Genomic DNA, 20232 nt, shown 5'->3' with positions numbered 1-20232 from the left:
AATAAAGTCACAGAATCCGATTCTGAATGCTGACCTAACTAATGAGTCCATGCATACTCTCACTAAACAATTCCCAACCTGGACACCCAGGCTACCTGCCTGAAAAGAGAGGGACTGAGAGCACAAAATTGCTACTGTTCCTCAAGTACGAATTAGAATACAGTGTAACGTAAGACATTCCAGAAGTAAGCCAGACATACTACTACTCATAAGTTCAGACAAAAAAACAGAAACTGTTTTGAGATATAAGCTATGGCTGGTTTATGCATGCTAATAATATTAAAATATATACTTATATTTACATATATCCCCAAAGTTTCTTCTCTAGCACCAAGACACTTCCAATAGCTGATGCTGTAGCTTAAAAATCCCTGACTCTTAAAAAAAAAAAATAAAAAACCTTAGTCTTTGTGACATTTCTGCCAAAATATCAAAGAAAAATCATTAATTCAATAAATCCTTGGATGCTCATTAATGTACTGGGTATTACAAGGCACATAAAGAAGATTAATTATGATCACCACCTTCCAGGAGTTCACCACCTAAGGAGGGAGATAAGATACATCTACATACAGCTAAATCACAAGATAAAATGGGAAAGTAAATAATTACCAAGTATTATGCAAAGTTACAGGACAAGAGATCACCAGAAATTTACAACCTAGTAAAAGGTATGTCTTTACAGCTCTAAATCAAGGTAAAATGTTAACGTAACACTGTAATTTATAAGTACCACTATGGCATAAGAGATGTCCAGGCCGGGCAGAAAGGGGAGCCCTCATGGGGCAGACAGCATTTCAGCTGGACAGTTTTCCTACAAAAAAAGTTAGCATATGCAGTGAGTGAGTGAGTGAAGTCGCTCAGTCGTATGGAGCTCTCTGCGACCCCATGGACCGGAGCCTATCAGGCTCCTCCATCCATGGGATTTTCCAGGCAAGAGTACTGGAGTGGGTTGCCATTGCCTTCTCCAGCGATCTTCCCAACCCAGGAATCGAACCCGGGTCTCCTGCATTGTAGGCAGACACTTTTACCATCTGAGATACCAGAGAAACATATGCAAAGGCTCTATAAATTCTGACCAGTAAGAATGGACAGCCAGACAGTGGGAATGGATTATGGGTGGTACCAACGTGTTCAAGCTGAAGACCAGCCTGAGAAAGGGTCTGGACCCAGGCAGTGGGGAGAAAGTGTTTGGGAGAACACAGGAAGGAGACTGGGCATGGCTGGTGAGATCGGCAAAAGCCAAACACTGATTCTCAGGGAACAGAAACTTGGTGCTAGTGGTAAAGAAGACCCCCTAGAGGAGGAAATGGCAACCCACTCCAGTATTGTCTGGAGAATCCCGTGGACAGAGGAGCCTGGTGGGCTACAGTCCATGAGGCTGCAGAGAGTCAGAAATGACTGAAGTGACTCAGCACGCACACATATTTATAAACCCATCCAAATGCCTAACTATTAAAGGTATTCAATAAATGCTTGAACGAATGAATGAATCACAAGTTAAATGCTACATTCTTATTTCTGTCAATGGGTTATCATAGAGAGAAAAAAGCTTTCTGTTTAAGTCAGTTTGCCTTAACTAGATTCTAACAGAATAAAGTTTACAATTGCTTACCTACCTTTAAAGGCATTATTTTTTTTAAATGATCAATATAAGCTATATCTCCCACGTTGTCACACTACTTATGTTGTACTATAGATTTTGTCTCTGTATAGTTCTTATTTTCTCTTCTACTTAATTCCATAACTCTCTTCATCTCTTAAAGTAATTAGTGTGACTGCAATTCTCCTATAAGCACCTCCAGTAATGTTTCTTCCATTTTTTTTTCAGATTCAGAAGAGCTGAGGAGTCTTTATCCCAAAAAAATGTCCATCTACTAAAAATTCAATGTATTATGATTTTATTTTATGAAGCCCAAAAGTAGAGAAAAAAAATCTAACATTCACTAGGTCAGACAGTAGTTTCCTTTGAGGGTGGGTTGGCAATAATGGAGAACATGAGGAAGGTAGCCCAGTGCTGGGATAATACTCTTGCTGGTCTCAGTACCGTTTACATTACTGTGCCCTCCTTTGTGAAAATTCACTGAGTTTTATCATTCCAGACTTCTCTGGTGCCTCAGACGGTAAAGCGTCTGCCTACAATGCGGGAGACCTGGGTTCGATGCCTGAGTTTTATCATTATACCTGTGCAATTCTCTGTGTGTCTGTATGCTTGTTTTTAATATTCATTATGACTTCCCAGGTGGCACTAGTGGTAGAGGCAGGGGATGTAAGCGATGTGGGTTCCACCCCTGAGTCGGGAAGATCCCCTGGAGGACGGCATGACAACCCACTCCAGTATTCTTGCCTGGAGAATCCCAGGGACAGGGGAGCCTGGCGGGCTACAAGTCTGTGGGGGTCGCAAAGGGTCAGACGCAACTGGAGCAACCCAGCACACACGCACACGCATGCGGTGGGCAATGCTGGCAGTTACAGTCACAGCTGACTGCTCTTCAGACCCTGGTTAAAAACTGACTAGAGCAGCACCTGTTCTTCTCGTAGAAAGACAGTGAAAGTGAGGTCTCTCACTCGTGTCCGACTCTGTGCGACCCCATGGACTGGAGCCTCCTAGGCTCCTCTGTCCACGGAATTTTCCAGGCAAGAGTACTGGAGTGGGCTGCCATTGCCTTCTCTTAGAGTATCTGTTAAACATGCAGAAAAAAAGAGTAACTGGGGTATGGGAGGAGAGCGGTGGGGGTATGCGGGGAGAGCATAACCCTCCCGTCATCACTATCACTTACTAGTATGAACAACAACCATGCAATATTCTTCAGTGTGGACAATTTACACTTTTCTGACCTAATACAATGTCAATAAAACCACCAATACAAAAATGAAACAAACCTCCAATGCCTATCAATGATGAACAAGAAAAAAGTCTGCTCCACAAAACCTTCCTAGCGATTCCTACCCTGCTTCTCTTGTATTTTCCCCCCTCATCTCTGCGTCCTGTGATTATTCTGATCATGGGGCCAGGCTTCACCATCTGGATTCTGACCAGGATTCTACCTACTTGAGAGAAGACAGAAGGCAGATGCTGTGAGGCCTCCAAAGGACTTTCAGTCACAGACCACTACCAATACATAAATGTGAGACTGGAGTCAGTATCAGGCTGCAGCTTTAGAACTAGGGGTATTAGTCTACACATCTTACCCAAACTTACTACTCCACATTTCCAAAAACAGACATCTGGGCTGAGGGAAACAGTTAAGAGTATACAAGTCTCACTGTATGAAGACTGAGTCTTCATAAAATTCCTTCCTCTTTCATCTCAAGTCTACAACCACTGCTCAGATCCAGCTCTCACTGGCAGTGCCCATTCTGTGTCTCGCTGACTGGATCTCCACCCTCCTCAGTCTCATATACAGACTGAACATACCCTCAAATCAGAACCTATCAGCTCTCAGAGTAGAGGCAATCTTGTTACCCAAAATACACAGGCCATCAGTCAAAGTCACTCAAAACCTTAGGGAAGAGAGAACAGAACACTGTAACCAAATATCCATTAACAAATATGTTTTGAGTGTCTAATACTCTCAGGAAATTTTCTAGGCACAAGGGAATTTACATTCATTGAGGTTACATTCACCGGAACAAGAAATATTAGTCATATTTTCTGAAGTCCAATGGCAGAACTCAATGGAACTCTTTGCTATGTAGGGAGATGTAACAGGTAATTTTTATTTTCTTCTTTCTGTTTCTCCCAACTCACTAATACACACTCAAATCATCACGCATTGCTTTCAACAGTAAACAAAAACATTCAGGGCTTATTTAAAAGAAAAACACCTTATAAATGGAGAGCGGTAACCTTGATGAAAGTGAAAGAGGAGAGTGAAAAAGCTGGCTTAAAGCTCAACATTCAGAAAACTAAGATCATGGCATCTGGTCCCATCACTTCATGGGAAATAGATGGGGAAACAGTGCAAACAGTGTCAGACTTTAGTTTTTGGGGCTCCAAAAATCACTGCAGATGGTGACTGCAGCCATGACATTAAAAGACACTTACTCCTTGGAAGGAAAGTTATGACCAACCTAGATAGCATATTAAAAAGCAGAGACATTACTTTGCAAACAAAGGTCTGTCTAGTCAAGGCTATGATTTTTCCAGTGGTCATGTATGGATGTGAGAGTTGGACTATAAAGAAAGCTGAGCACTGAAGAATTGATGCTTTTGAACTGTGGTGCTGGAGAAGACTCTTGAGAGTCCCTCGGACTGCAAGGAGATCCAATCAGTCCATCCTAAAGGAGATGAGTCCTGGGTGTTCACTGGAAGGACTGATGCTAAAGCTGAAACTCCAATACTTTGGCCATCTCATGTGAAGTGTTGACTCATTGGAAAAGACCAATGCTGGGAGGGACTGGGGGCAGGCGGAGAAGGGGACGACAGAGGATGAGATGACTGGGTGGCATCACCAACTCGATGGACTGAGTTTGGGTAAACTCTGGGAGTTGGTGATGGACAGGGAGGCCTGGCATGCCTCAATTCATGGGGTGGCAAAGAGTCGGACACGACTGAGCAACTGAACTAAACTGAACTGCACCTTCAAAGTTGACACAAAAACAAACCTTTGTGAAAGATGCAGAAGGCTGAATGCATTCAGTACAGGATCAGACGTGAGGTTACCACTGAATTTCCCTCAGCACCATCCCTCTGCAAACCCTGCTCCTCTGCTACTGTCTGCATCAAGTCTTCCTTCTTTCCATTCCTAATGTGTAAAGATCCCACTTTCTCTCCAATTAAAGATGATTCCCTACATATTCATGCTTTATTGCATAATTCTAAGGTATTATATTGTAGATTAGGACAGTGAATAAATAAAAATCAAGAACAAGTGAAGCAGTGGTCCACATCCCTAACTTGGCTTTCCAAAACTCATGAATATTTCTTCTCTTTCCATTGTAAAGCTTTTCTGTTAAAAATACAGCTAACAGGAACCATGTTTAGTCAGCTACGTCCAATTAGTTTAACAGGTTAGTGTTTGGATTTAATGAGATTTATTCCAAGGCTTTAATTCCCACATGAAGCAGTTAGCCTCACTCATCTCCCTTTAAGGACTCTACCCTCACCCCAGCCAACCATGCCCCCAAGTTTCAGACGTGTACCACGGCAAACACATTATTATAACTCAGAAATCAACACCAAGTACATTTTCTTCTTAAACATCTTCATATACAGACACATAGTTGTTAGATAAATCATATAAATCTTCTTGGAAGAGTTCCCTAAGGTTACTTATAAATGTGTTCAAAAGTACTGGAAATGATTCCTTTGAAATTTGGGCAAAAATAATGGCACTCATTCCCAAATTGGTGATGTGCGTTATTTTCAAATGAGAGTAAATATGTTGGACGTTATCTGTCTTACTAGTGTCCAGTTCCATCCAATAAAAGTAATCAGGACCGAAATCTATGGTTTTTCATAGGCATTCTAGACGGTTCTTATGCTCAAGGAAGACTGAAAAAGTACCGTGTCAATTCCTTTCACAGCTCTGCTTCATACAATTATATTCATAAGCTACACCCATCATTAGAGAAATGGCACTCGGTACCAGATTGCTGGTCAGCAAAAGCACCTCTTCAGATCTTGCCTTCATGGCCATTATGCTCCTCACTGCAAAAACTGGCTGGACACTTCTTATAACACATACTTGAGTATTTTTTCACATCCTGCCCATGTCAGGTTGTAGGAAATATAGTCAAAGGAATCCACAAAGTTTAAAAATAAAGAAGCACAAGTCTATTCTCTATGTCTGTTTCTCCACTGTTGCCCTGTGAATAAATTCCTCAGTACCATTTTTCTAGATTCCGTATATATGTGTTAGAATACGGTATGCATCTTTCTCTTTCTGACTCACATCACTCTATATAGTAGGTTCTAGGTTCATCCACCTCACTAGAACTGACTCAAATGTATTCCTTTTTATGGTTGAGTAATATTGCATTGTGTATACATATCACAACTTCTTTATCCATTCATCTGTCGATGGACATCCAGGTTGCTTCCATGTTCCAGCTGTTGTAAATAGTGCTGCAATGAACAAGGGGATACATGCGGCTCTTTCAATGTTGGTTTCCTCAGGGTATATGCCCAGGAGTGGGTCATATGGTGGTTTTATTCCTAGTTTTATAAGGAATCTCCACACTGTCCTCCACATGTAAAATAGAGAGCCAACAGGAATTTGCTGTATGGCTCAGGAAACTCAAACAGGGGCTCTATATCACCCTAGAAATGTGGGATGGGGGGGAGATGGGAGGGAGTTTCAAAAGGGAAGGGATATATGTATACCTATGGCCAATCTATGCTGAGGTTTCACAGAAAACACAAAAATTCTGTAAAGCAATTATCCTTCAATAAAAAATAAATTCATTAAAAAAAAAAAGTACAGACTTCTAAGTCCTGGGGGTGTGATAATGTACAGGATTCTGACAATAGTTAACAACGCCACCTTACATGTTTGAAAATTGTTGAAAATAAATCTTAAAAGTTCTTATCAAAAAAAATAAATAAAGAAGCACGACATGTTAAGAATTTAAATTGCTTCCTAGGCTGTCACTGTGGCTATATTTTTTGATTATACATCTACATATGTCCAATCTCAAAGAAAACATGCCTTTCTTCTATAAGCAACCAGGTGCTTTCAAAAAGCATCTCCATTAGAAATGTGAAGTAAAAATTTTGATGTCATAAAGACGTATTTTACCTCATTTCAAAATACGTGTATTTAATTCATTCCCATGATATGCTGAATCATAATACTTTGATTTTTTACAGCAAGGAGGTGATTTCTCAAACTGTAAATATTCTAGTACATTTAGTAACACACGTGGAACTAAATTTCATAGCTAGTCTACTTATACCTACACTATAAATTGTCTTTGCCAAGAGGATGAACTAGACATATGTTGGCAGTGAGCTAGATTTAAACTGTGCTTTCATCAAACATATTCTCATGTCTAAAAATAGCTCACCATATCTAAAAATAGCTCACCATGCCAAGATCTGGAAAACCAGAGTGTACAGGTGACAAATCATTAAGAAATAAATTAGTTCTCTCTTAAAAGTGCATGTGTGCACAACTCAGAACTAAGTTAAATTATACTGAGTTTTATTCAATACTATTATAAAAGTCTTGCACCTTCTACAACAGGATTTTATATAAGATCAATTTGTAGTCCTTTAAACTATTTGAATAAAAACTCAAGTTACCATTATTTTAGTCAATATCAAAAGTCCTCACATGTACTGATATTTGATAATGTTATTTTAAAAGACTTTTGAAATAGAATTTTTTTAAGAAGAGTATGATTGGCCTATTTCTATTAATAGATACCACTCAAAGCAAAGACTAATACAACATGGTTAAGCAGTTTGCTCTCTCTCTGAGGTGGTTTTCTGTAAGAATTTGAAGGAAAATGAACAACCACCATTTACTAAGAAGAAAATAAAACAAGCTCAAAAGCAGAACTGATGTAACAGACACTGGCTGAAAGAAAGCTTACCTCTCCCTCTCTCCTTCTGTGACGTCATATAAGTGGTTGGCACCTCCATCAGCACAGGCTCTTAAAAGAGCTTCAAAAAGAAAAAACAAAGAATCTTTCAATATAGGAAGCTCAGAGCAGCATTCTATCACACGATGAATGTTAAAACACTCAAACACACACACGGTCATGCTTCCCTCCACATTTCACATTCAGCCAACAATGTTGCTGGAACTAAAAACCATCCTACCCATCACACACACAAATAAGACAGAATTGCCTAAGACAAAGTACATTTCCTTTTTCCACCTTTTCCAATTCCTCCTATTAAATAAAGAGGAAGACATATATGATATCCTCAGCAACTCTTAAAGCTTGCTTTTTCTTCTTTTTAACAGAAGACAGGTCTTGGGCTCAAAGGCAAGAGGACATAGCTTATAACTTTCCTCCTTAATTTTATGAGTTTTTATAGAAAGTTTTTATTTACGGCAGATTTTAAGAGTTTCCATAGGGCTTGCCTGGTAGCTCAGTCAGTAAAGAATCTGCCTGCAGTACAGGAGACCTGGGTTCAATCCCTGGGTCGGGAAGATCCCTTGGAGAAGGAAATGGCAACCCACTCCAGTATCCTTGCCTGGAAAATTCTACAGACAGGGGAGCCTGGCAGGCTGCAGTCCATGGGGCTGCAAAGAGTTGGGCATGACTGAGCGACTTTCACTTTCAAGGGTTTCCATATTTTATTGTGATACAGAAGGTTCCTCTTAAAAATAAATCATAACACTGTAAGTTTACTATAAAATATGAAGTAACTAATAATCTAGATATGTGTGACTGTAAAAATAGAGGTGTTACAAAATTGACTGCAACTTGGAAAAAATCCTAAGATATCAAATAAAGCAAAAAAAGCCCAGCTGCCCCTCTAACTGGGATTTTTTATTGCTTGCCTTCTCATGTTTTTTCTGTGATATCACCCTAGGATTTGAAGTTACTGGTCAATCATTCCTTGAAATTGTTTTAATCCATGGTCTACTATCTCTGTTGTTACTTCTCTAATATCTAATTTTCCTAGAAATGTCAGTCTTAGCATCAATTCATCCCCTTTATTCTTTTCTTTAATAAAAAAAATCTTTTACCTATTAATGTCAAATCAAACTTTCTCTTTTAAATCCTGGGTGATACATGAGAGAATGTTGAGATGTCTAAACAGGCTAATTCCTCACACCCTGAACAAACCAAAGTCTTATTCCTGTTCCCACAAAGCTGTTAAAACCAATCACAAGGCCATAAAAATAAGCAAAGAGCATGGACACCAGCAGTTTCAGAAAAAATAAACTATAGTTGGCCCTCCAGATCCAAAGGTTTCTAATATACGGACTGCTCTTGGATCTGTGAAAGTGAAATCCGTGGATGCAGAGGGCCAACTGTATTCCTTTACCATTTCACATAAGTGACTTCAGCGTCTGTGGATTTTGGTATCTCAGGGGATCCAGCCTCTCACAGAAACCAAGAGACAGCTGTATTTTTTAGAGCTACCTCTTCACTGAATTACACTGATGAGATCACCTTCCCATTCTGCAAATTTAGCTATACACTTAAAAGAGTGTTTATATTCAGTAATATCTACCTCCAGATTTCTAGGTATTCACTGACAGGTGGGGTGAAAGGATAACGAACTGATCATATTGGCATGGTAAAGATCCCAGTGAATTTTCTGCTCATCCATGATATACATAAGATAGTTTTCTGGGTCCTACATTACATCAGAATAAAACAGAGACCAAGTTGGGGGGAAAAAAGATATTCTTTTTTTGCTTCAGCTTCTTCATCTGTAAATTGTAATAGTATCACCTTTGACAGAGTCATTAAGCAATTAATGACAACTGCTTGTCATTATATAATGATATATCGTGCTCATCACAGTACTGGAGCATAGTAAGCATTCAACAAACATTAGTCTTCTTTCTCCACTCCTGTTAAAATGAAAATAAACACTAAAAAAGCATTGTGTTCCTAGAAAAGTCTAAGGTTCTTAAAAAGTGCAAAACAAAAATAAGAGGTTTTACAAACATATCTAAGAGAGATGTATCATTTTACCAATTAACCAACAACACACATTTCCCTTTAAAGAATGGGACTCAAATTCAAGTTATACCATAAACATAACTTGCAGAACATCGTAAAATATTCTGTACGTTTCCTAAATATCAAAAACTAAAATTTCAAAGACATCAAAAGCTAAATGGTTAAAGAATCTCACACATAAAAGACTCAGCCAAACAAATGAACAGGGAGATGGGAAATACTGATAAATAGAAACAGATGGTAAAACTATCAGTAATTACCCTCAGAGTACATAAAACATTTCTCTGTAAACAAAATTTACACATCTATGGGATCTTTTTATGTAAAAATTGAGTCACTGAAGTAAAATGAAAATATAAAAGTAGTTGCCAAGGATTGTCAACAGTAACTTGTCAAGTTATTGCACTATATTATTTTGCAGAGATCAGATGAATTTAACATTTATACCTATTATGTGGCAGGCCCTAAACAGAACAGAAAGATGAATACCAGAAAGAACTAGCTCTCCAGACTCTCACTTTCGTGGAAAAAGGAGAAACAGAATTGCATACATGCATCGCACTGTAGATGCTGATGAGGGCCAGGACAGAAGGAATGCAACCCAATGCAACAACAGGGAGAGGAGAGATTAATTCAGTGGACAAATCTGTAACACTGTTGATTATTAACTCTTGTTCAGTTAAAAATCAGTGTTACTTTCATAATCCAAAATTGTTTCCCCATGCCTATTATTTCTCATACCCTGATTTAAATTGGTATTTTTAGAGCAGTTAATTAAAAGAGAAACACCTAAGTCAGAGGAAGTAAATTTATACACATCTATTCCTGTTTTAAGGGCTTCCCAGGTGGCTCAATGGTAAAGAATCTGCCTGACAATGCAGGAGACGCCACTTAGATCCTTGAGTTGGGAAGATCCCCTGGAGAAGAAAATGGCAACCCACTCTAGTATTCTTGCCTGGGAAATCCCATGGACAGAGGAACCCGGTGGGCTACAGTCTGCGGGGTTGTGCAAAGAATCAGACATGACTGAGTGACTGAACAAACAAACAAAATTCCTGCTTTAAATGGCTTCATAAAATCTGTGGACCACTCTTTCGTTACCTAGAAGCTGGGATTGGGGTACAAGCCATCTGTAAGAAAAAAAATAAGTTCCAGTACATCCTAAAGCTATTTTATTTTGTTATGAATAATGTTTATCAAAAAAAGATACTTAACCACTTTTAAATCTCACTTTTAAATCCAATTAAAGTATTTCCCATATACTTAAATAAAATGGCATTTGGAAAATAAAGTTTCATGCATGCATTACCTAACGTTGGCAGGAATTTGTTGACAGCAACTTGAAAACTGAGTAAAGGAATATCACTATTAATGAAAGCGACCAACTTGAAAAAAATAAGAACTAAAAAAAGTAAAGGACATTCTCAAATAAGATATTTTTGATAAATCATGAGTCAGCCTCAAATATATACTCACTCCATCATCATTTAAATTATGCCAAGCTTTAATGAATAGAAGTTACTGCATGAGTTATTCTTAATGTAAAATTTTTATTGGCTTATACAGCAAAATTTTTGCAGATTTATCAAATACTACAACTTCAATGGTTGAATAGTTGTTTATTATGCGTCAGTCTGATATGAGCTGAAGACTAACATACATTAAAATCTGTACATCAACTTTATATATTGGTACTACCAGTAAGCATATTAAATACATCTTCAACATTTTTTTTTAACCTGGCATCATATAAATGACTGTTACTGACAAATACTGAAGAGTTTGACTCACAATCAGAGGCTAATCAGTTACTTCATTAATTTCTATTGAATAAAGTTGGACATAAATAATTTGATTTTCTGAAAAGCAGACTATTAAATTGGTTTCAAGTATTAAGATGGAAGAAAGAGTAAACTAAAGTGAAAGAAATATTTTTCAGTCTTAGCCATCTGAAAGATACATTTTGATTCCAGTCTAGATGACCGAACTACTCCCAAGTACACTGATTCTAATGCAAAATAAAGAGTATTATATATATTTTACCAAACTCACAAAATGTTTCAGGAACTGGAGAGACAACAAAGATAAAATGAGAAGGAAGTAACATGGGGAAACAAATTCTCTTACATGCTGTTGATAAAATTATAATTTTGAGAGACAGTTTGGCAGATTTATAAAAATTTAAATGTGCACAACCTTTGATCCAGAAATTCTATGTAGTCTCTATAAAACTTGCCCAAATTCACAGGACATATAGACAAAGATAGTCACTGTGATATTATGTGTAATCCTGAAAAAACTGCCAGCAAACTTAAATATCAGCAGTTGAATATTGGTAAAATATATCAAGACCCTTGTACAGAACCATATATTTTTTTAAAGTAGCTCATATGTATTTATATGGTACTTCTGCAGAAGACAGGGTTAAGGTAAAGATTTATTTTTTGAATAACTAATTTTCATCAAGGTAACCCCACTCTTGCACTCTCTACCTATAAGTGGCATTAAATCTTACCCAGATTTGGCACACGGCTCAATCCATGATGTTATATACCCTGCCCAGAGAGACTGATTCAGAGACAGAGATGTGATCCAATCAAAGGTAATGAATCCTAAGAAGACCTCCCGGGTTCTCTTTTCTGCTGTTGCCACCTGAGAGACTGGATGGAAGAAGTTTGGCTCTGTGATGGACTATCACGTCAGCACAGAGAATAGAGCCAATATACGAAGGCAAGGCTAAGAAACAAGAGTGCTGTCTGAGTCCCTGTAGTCCTGCTGCTGCTGCTGCTGCTAATTCACATCAGTCGTGTCTGACTCTGTGTGACCCCATAAATGGCAGCCCACCAGGCTCCCCCGTCCCTGGGACTCTCCAGGCAAGAACACTAGAGTGGGTTGCCATTTCCTTCTCCAATGCATGAAAGTGAAAAGTGAAAGTGAAGTCGCTCAGTCGTGTCCAACTGCTGGCGACCCCATGGACTGCAGCCCACCAGGCTCCTCCATCCATGGGATTTGCCAGGCAAGAGTACTGGAGTCGGGTGCCATTGCCTTCTCCGCCCTGTAGTCCTAGCAATAGCCTATTTGGCTGCATGAGCTAATAAATCCCCTTTTTTCGGCTCAGCCCAGTTTGAGCTGGGTTCTCTGTCATTTGAAACTAAAGGAGCCTTAACTAATCCAAATATTAATTTCTACTTCAAAGACACATAATCTTCCTATTGGTTGGAGAATACGACCTTATTATGTCTCAAGTCTGTACTGGATCAAGGTCTTAAGAGGAAGTAAATATTTTTGTAGGTGGCTGGCTTATTATTTGTACACACTCTCACCTGCAAAGCCTCAACTATGATCCAGATCAGTCAGTTCATGGTTAACAGATGGACTACCATGCTTTCCCTATTGAGAGGTTATTTCATGGGGGGAAAACTTTCATTCAAAGCCTTTCATGGAAATCTGTGCTCTCTGAAAGAGACAGCAACAATGTACTTCACTCACAGGAGTACCAAAGTGCATAATTAATTGCTGTTTAGATAACTCGTTCGTAGTTTTAGATGAAAGGTTTAATTTACAGTATATTTATGTGCAATTATTAAAAGAGCTCACATTATTTATAATATCCCACAAATAGTGAGTGGAACACTCTTTAAATTTTAGTCAAGTCAGTAACACAGAATTATCCTTATTTCAAATAAAAAGCAAATGGTATTTATACTGAACATCTCCGTGCAGAGTGCTGTGCTAGTCCTAATGGGCTGGTTCATGTCATGTAATGAAATTTTTTTATTATCTTTAAGTAAATGCTGCTGTGTAAATTCTATTATCCTTTCTCTCTGCCACCTTCTGCTTCCTCCTCTCCTAGTTATGCGCTATGGAGATAAAGTATGATATTTAGTCATCTTTGATGCTATTTCTAAAGTCTATAATCAGGTACCTCTTTAACACTTAGTGACACCAAATATCTCATTACTAAGAAAACTTAATAATAGCCAAACATCAAACTGTTTATCCTAAAGTGGCACAGGGAAATTTTCCTCAAAGATGAGTAAAGCTCATAAAGTGTAAAAACTACAAAGAGGGAAGTGGTGCAGAAAAACAGGGTCTTGTAAATGAAGCCAGCATATGCAGGTCTGTCCAAAGGTGAGTTGTTGGGAATGATTAAGGGTGAGTGCCTTCTCCATCATTAAATTTCTACTAAAGACTGGCCATTCTGTAAGGACAAGACAGCAAATATGCATACTCAATCTACAGGAAATAAGGAAACATAACAGACCTTTGCTGGTATTGGTTAAAATACAGGGCTGCTCAACCTTGCTACTAAGGCTGTGCCTTACAGCTTGTGGGATCTTAGTTCCCCAACCAGGGATTGAACCCGTGCCCTGGGCAGTGAAAGCCCCAACTCCTAACTACTGGACTGCCAGCGAATTCCCTGTGTCTTTGTTGTGAGGGGTTGTCCAGTACATTGTAAGATATTCAGCAGTGTCTGTGCCCTTACCCACTAGATGCCAGTAGTACCCGGGTGTGACAACCAAAAATCCACAGACAATGGAAAATATCCCCTAGCTGGCAAAAATCACCCCCAATGCCCAAACTGGAAGACCACTTACAGTTCTTCAGGATGCCCGGGATCCCATCACATCCAGCTGTAAGGCAGATTGCTCATCACTATTCTTAAAAATTTCAACTTAAAAACATGACTATCACCCAGAAGCTACATTCATCCTAGCTACCAATGTCTGGAGAATTAACAAAGCAACTTATGTCCTAGCTCAACTGCCTTCCAGTTCATCCCAGATGCAAACTATGCAAACCTACCATCTTATCCTCTCTTTTAGACTCTCTGAATCTTCAGTAAGACCTCTTCTACCAACTGTACATATTAATACCTATACTATTCTAGGCAATCTTCCAGCAAAAATCCATACCCTCTCTATTTGCGCCTCCTATTTATTTGAGACTCCATTACTAAATTATTTGCCACTGGTGAGAACAGTCAGATCCTTCTGACTGTGTGCTGGGTGGCTCACTTCCTCCCCCATATCAGATGAGAAACCACCATCAGAGATGTAACTGCCAGACGGCGTGAGAATGACGGCTTCTATTGGCTCAGTTCGTTTTGTAATGCTGGTAAAGTGGCAGTGACAAAATAACGAGATGTGGCAGATTTCTATGAATGAGCAAAAATAATTAAGCGCCTAGAACTACCGAGAAGAGCTGGAATAAAAGAAAATAGTAATGATGGTGGCTGGTTCACCTGGCAAAAGTAAAGGCTTTTAAACGAAACTGATGCAAATGTGTACCCTAATGGGAGAAGACCCAAGATACCGAGCCAGTCTCCCTCCTCTGCCTGTTCATTTAGCGCCAGAATTCCTTCTCCTCTCCTTTTTTAATGGATCAGTGGTATTAGATCTCAGAACTTATATCAAGTCATATTTCAATTGAGAGATTTATTTCTGCATCAATAGTGAAAAGGCATCAAAATCAGATATTTGTCACACAAATAAGAAATACATGTATCTTATTTTGTAGAAATAGAATACCTTGTCAGTTCATACCTGTACCTTTCCAAGTACCTCTGACATCTTCAGAAGAGTTTAACACAATTTACTACATGACAGTTTCTAGCAAACAAACTGATTCTTTTAAACAAAAAATCATTAACTCTACATGGTAATAATAATAGAATAATTTCATCAATTGGGCCTTAATACAAAATAACTAGAAACTGAGAAGTGCATATTTTTACTACCAACTAACAAGAATTTCATATATGTTAATTTCATAATTAACTACGCTCCTTTTCTAACTGAGCACAATCAAGCTAATTCTTCTTCCTAGTTAGGGGAAAAAAAAGTGTGTGTGGGAGGACTGTTTGATGGCTATGAGTAAGAGTAGAGGGAGAAGAAATAGGGATAGTATTTCTAGAATAGATGAAAAGAAGAATAATCATTGGGCTCCTGTTAAAAGCAAGAGATAATTACCCAACAATTCATTTTGGGCCTCCTTTAGGCCAAGAGTTATAACCAGGTGGAACAAAGGACAATTAAAGAGCTTCAAGGGGCTGAATAAATGCCTTACTATGCCATTTCTTAGTTTGTAAGTTTTATCTGAGAACATTCTTAGAGATAAATTAGTCTTACTCTTTAAAACATGACTTATCAGGGCATGAAAAAGCTCATTTTTTAAATAATTAAAAGAAGGCCAGTTGCTCTGGAGTTTAGGCAGATAAGGGAATAGCTTTAAGAGATAAAACTGAGAGGCAGTCAAGGACCATATTAAGCAGGTCATGGTGCTGAACAGAGTTTAAGTATAAAAGGAAGCCACGATGGGTTTTCAGTTTGAGAGTGTTCTATTCTGACTTAAGTGTTAAAGAGCTTCCTTCCTTTTAAGTTGAGAACAGATTAGAAGGAGACAAGAGTGGAATTGATGACTTTAGGAGACTAGAGGTGACCAGCAGAGATGGTTGCTTCGATGAGATTTGCAGCACTTAAAGCAGAGACACTTGGGTGTACTTCAAGATATATCTGGCAGCTGGAAGCGACTGGACTGGCGAGAGACCTAGATGTGGAGGGTAATGCTAAAGGAGTCAGAGATGACTCAACTTCCTGTCTTAAGCAACAGACAAACATGTTTACAACTTTTTAGTATTCCCTATACTGTTGTTTTGTCCAATGCTTGACCACATTCCGTAAAATATTTCTTGCTGTTCTTGGCCTTGTATCATCTTTCACAGTTTTACTGTTCCATTGATATTATACCCTATGGACTTGCCTACATTCTCCTTACAATGAGACACGTAAAGCTTTTAAATTTTTTTTTATTTTATTTTTAATTGGAGGATAATTACAATACTATGATCGTTTCTGCCATATAGCAACATGAAGCAGCCATAGGTATACATATGTTCCTCCTTCCCACCTCCTTCCCCATCCTACCCTCTAGGTTGTAACAGAGCACCAGCTTTGGGTTCCCTGCATCATGAGACATGTAAAATTTTGAATAGCTCTTCTCCCACTGTTCTCTACATTGTATTTGCCGAAAGGTGTCTCTGTACAGTGGAAATATTTTTTAATACTAATCGTAGTTAACAATTGAAAGCGTTATCAAAAAAAGTTTAATAAAAGTTGAAAACACAAAGTTTGTAGGAGAGACATGTTATTAGTAAGTGTTCACAGCAGTTTTATTGTTTGGGCTTGGGTATGTTTGGGTTTCTTTGTTTGTTTTCATTACTCCTAAATCAAAGGAAACAGGAAAACAAAACATTAAAAAGGACCTTAGATAACTGGTTATATAAAATAACTTCTAGCGAAGAAGCCCCAGTTTGAAAATGCAGAAGCAACTGCTATGGCAAACACCAAACGAAAAACCTAAAACAGATCAGTTTTTCCTGTGTTCCCCCTGCCCCCGCCAAAGACTTGCATGAACGTTACAAGAAATGTATTTTTAGAAAATTCTTAAAAGGAAAACAGAGGCACAGAGATGGTAAATAAGCACAAGACAATGTGTTAAACTCCACTGGGAAACTCAAAACCACAAGGTAACACTGCATCCTTATGAAATGGCTGAAATAAAATACAGTAATTTTATATCAAATATTGGCAAGGAAACAAACTGGATTATTTATACATTGCAATGGACAGAGGGGAGAAGGCAATGGCACCCCACTCCAGTACTCTTGCCTGGAAAATCCCATGGATGGAGGAGCCTGGTGGGCTGCAGTCCATGGGGTTGCTAAGAGTCGGATACGACTGAGCGACTTCACTTTCACTTTTCACTTTCATGCATTGGAGAAGGAAATGGCAAGCCACTCCAGTGTTCTTGCCTGGAGAATCCCAGGGATGGGGGAGCCTGGTGGGCTGCCGTCTATGGGGTCACACAGAGTCGGACACGACTGAAGCGACTTAGCATGGACAGAGGAGCCTGGCGGGCTACAGTCCTTGGGGTGGCAAAAGAGTCGAACACACCTCAGCAACTAAACAACAACAAATCAGTGCTTTACTCTGACATAATTAACCTTACAACAACTCAAAAGGCTTGTATTTTATTTCTTATTTCACAGACAAGGAAATAAGCTCAGAGTCACAAAGTTATTTGCCCCAAGTTACATAAATTCTGTTGTGGGCTCGAGTGAGAACTTGAATTTAGAAAATAAGAGTTTTCACTTGTGTGCTAGGTAGTTAGAACTAGAATTATTGTAACAGTGGAGCCAGAATCAGAACCCAGGTTCACCTGGCAATGGAGCACACATTATCTGCTCCACCAGAAGGCCTCCGCTGGGCATCTAAGCTGGTGCGGTAAGGCAAAGTGACATATGAAGCCACACGAGCTTAGAGCACAAAGAACCTCAAATACAAACTTCCCCAGAAATAACAATGCACATACTTTTCCAATGCCATAAAGTACACGGTGAGAGCTGCACAGATGTTCACACCTGCTGATCCATGAACCCATTCACACACCTAGCTTAAGGTCCTACTGAAAGAAAATGAACAACAGGCTGAGAAGATTCCTAAGAGGCCTTTTAAACGTCAGCGTCACCTGTACTGGTCTTAGCATACTGGAGGGAACTCTGTGCCTTCTGCGCCATTAGGGCCCAATCAGGAGACACCGTGCAGGGATTCAAACAGAGAAAGAAACAGGTAAGAGCAACGCCAATGTGGGAAAATTAATAACGGGGACAGGAGTACTGGGGGTGGGAGTGCTGAATACAGAGGAGCAGACCTAGGAAGCAGACAGACTAGAGAGAGGGCCATGGTGGGAAACCCTCCCTCTGAAGCACCGGGGGTGGAGGCGGGGGGAGAGACACCACACTCAGCGAGGTGGCCTTGGGATGTGCTGTGAAGCCACCTGATACGGTCCAGGACACTGGAATCCAGAAGAGAAGCCCCTTCATCCAGAGATCCTTTCCCACACCCTCTGCGGACACAGCTGAACATCACATTTGCTGCAAATGAGAAATGCTTACATGGCCGGGCTCCACGACCACAGAACAGATCATGAAGCATGGATTCAGAGCTTGGAGAAAATAAATTAGTAATTTCTCCGAAAAAAAAAAAAAGTAGGGTTGGCCAAAAAGTTCATCTGGGTTTTAACATTGGACAGTATGGAAAACTCAAACTTTTTGGCCAACCCAATATGTATTGTTCTTTCCCCTTCTGACAGTGAATGCTTCTTTATTCAACCGCACAGTTCCCAGCTGTTTCTGTATCCTGAAATGTCTAAAGTTTCCTTTTAAGTGTTACTCTCTCCTAGCCATCCCCCAAGCCTCAAGCCACAGACAGGCATTCCGTAAGTGCTTGTGGACCTTAACTGAAATACACCACAGCTGACATGTCTTTGAAAGCCTTAAGCTAATTCTAGGTTTTAAAAATACTTTTTTTAATCTTAACTCACAAGGGTACTGTGTGGCCCTAAGTTTATTAGGCATTTTCCTGAAGGAATCTGGATTGAAATTCTAGCCTGAAATACAGAACAAAGTAAATTCAGTTATAACATGCACTTTTGTACTTGTATACATCAAAAGGATATTTCTCCACCTGTGTATCCTCTTCCAGCAAAGAGCTGAAATAATTCATATGAAGTATACCAAGAAAGAAAAATATCCCGGCCATGTTTAACCCTAAATTTTCAGTTCCAAAAAAACTGACTACAGACCTCCTGAATGTATAAAACAGAAATTGAGAACAATTAAAAATATATCAAAGAATAAAGAATAACACCCCTGTGACCTCCATCTAGAATTGCCAATTATTATCATTCAGTGCTCTGTATTAAAAAAAAAAAAAAAAAACAACTACAGAGGTTTATATTCACCTGAGTGCTCTTTGAAGACTCAACCTGTTCCCACACCCCTGACCAGCAGTACACACTATTCTAGAGATAGAGCTTACCTTTAGAGTCTTGAGGTTCACTTGTTTTTTTTCCCCCCAACTTTTGTATAGCAATATGCAGCAATGAGAAATACCTAACACTGTGTATACTGTGTGACATTTTTTATTTTAAGAGACAAAAAAAAAAAAACACAGGTGTTCCAAAGCTTGCTTTCCTCATTCAACCTTGAATATTTGATGGCTTTCCATCTGGAAATACAAGTCTAGTTCACTAGATGCATTTAATTCCTGTCATTTAATTCCTGTACAGAGTTAATGAGTGTGTCAAAAATATTTATCTGATCTCTTAAGACAGACAGGTAGGCGGTTTGCATGTTTTTAATTTTTAAAAATGCCACAATTATCATTTAATGCTTCCTTGCATACATATGAAACCTTTTCTCAATGGTATATACCTAAATAATCACTGGGTCACAGAATACGGACATTATTAATTTAGTACATTGTAATGAACTGCTATCCACACTGTACCGACTTATACAACTGAAACAATCTTATCAATTTTTAAGCAGCACACTGAAACCACATCCCAGCCTCCTGGTATCAGAGAGGGGCACACGGCCCTGACTGCAGTACTGCGCAGGAGCACAGTGTACACCCGCACACCAGGAGCACCAGCAGACGGGAGAGGTGCTGTCAGCTACGCTGGATCAGGGAACCGCAGCTGGAAAGTACATCCTGGATGAGACTGGCCACTCTTTGCCTTTCCTCTCCTATTGCCTCCTGCAACAAGTCCTTGGCAATTTAACTC

At 39.2% G+C, this 20232-nt stretch overlaps 1 protein-coding gene across 4 annotated transcripts in view; it reads right to left on the bottom strand.

Moving 5' to 3' along the window:
- Nucleotides 1-20232, bottom strand: part of TPK1 (thiamin pyrophosphokinase 1) — a 387814-nt gene that overhangs the window by 234260 nt on the left and 133322 nt on the right. For all 4 annotated transcript variants that reach the window (XM_027538741.1, XM_027538740.1, XM_027538742.1 and 1 more), the window contains exon 4: nt 7543-7612. In XM_027538741.1, coding sequence (XP_027394542.1) covers nt 7543-7612 — 70 coding nt within the window. The remainder of the gene's footprint in view (nt 1-7542; nt 7613-20232) is intronic.

This window comes from Bos indicus x Bos taurus, chromosome 4, assembly GCF_003369695.1.
Source record: "Bos indicus x Bos taurus breed Angus x Brahman F1 hybrid chromosome 4, Bos_hybrid_MaternalHap_v2.0, whole genome shotgun sequence".
NCBI lineage: Eukaryota > Metazoa > Chordata > Mammalia > Artiodactyla > Bovidae > Bos > Bos indicus x Bos taurus.
This window is presented reverse-complemented; position numbering and strand designations above follow the sequence as displayed.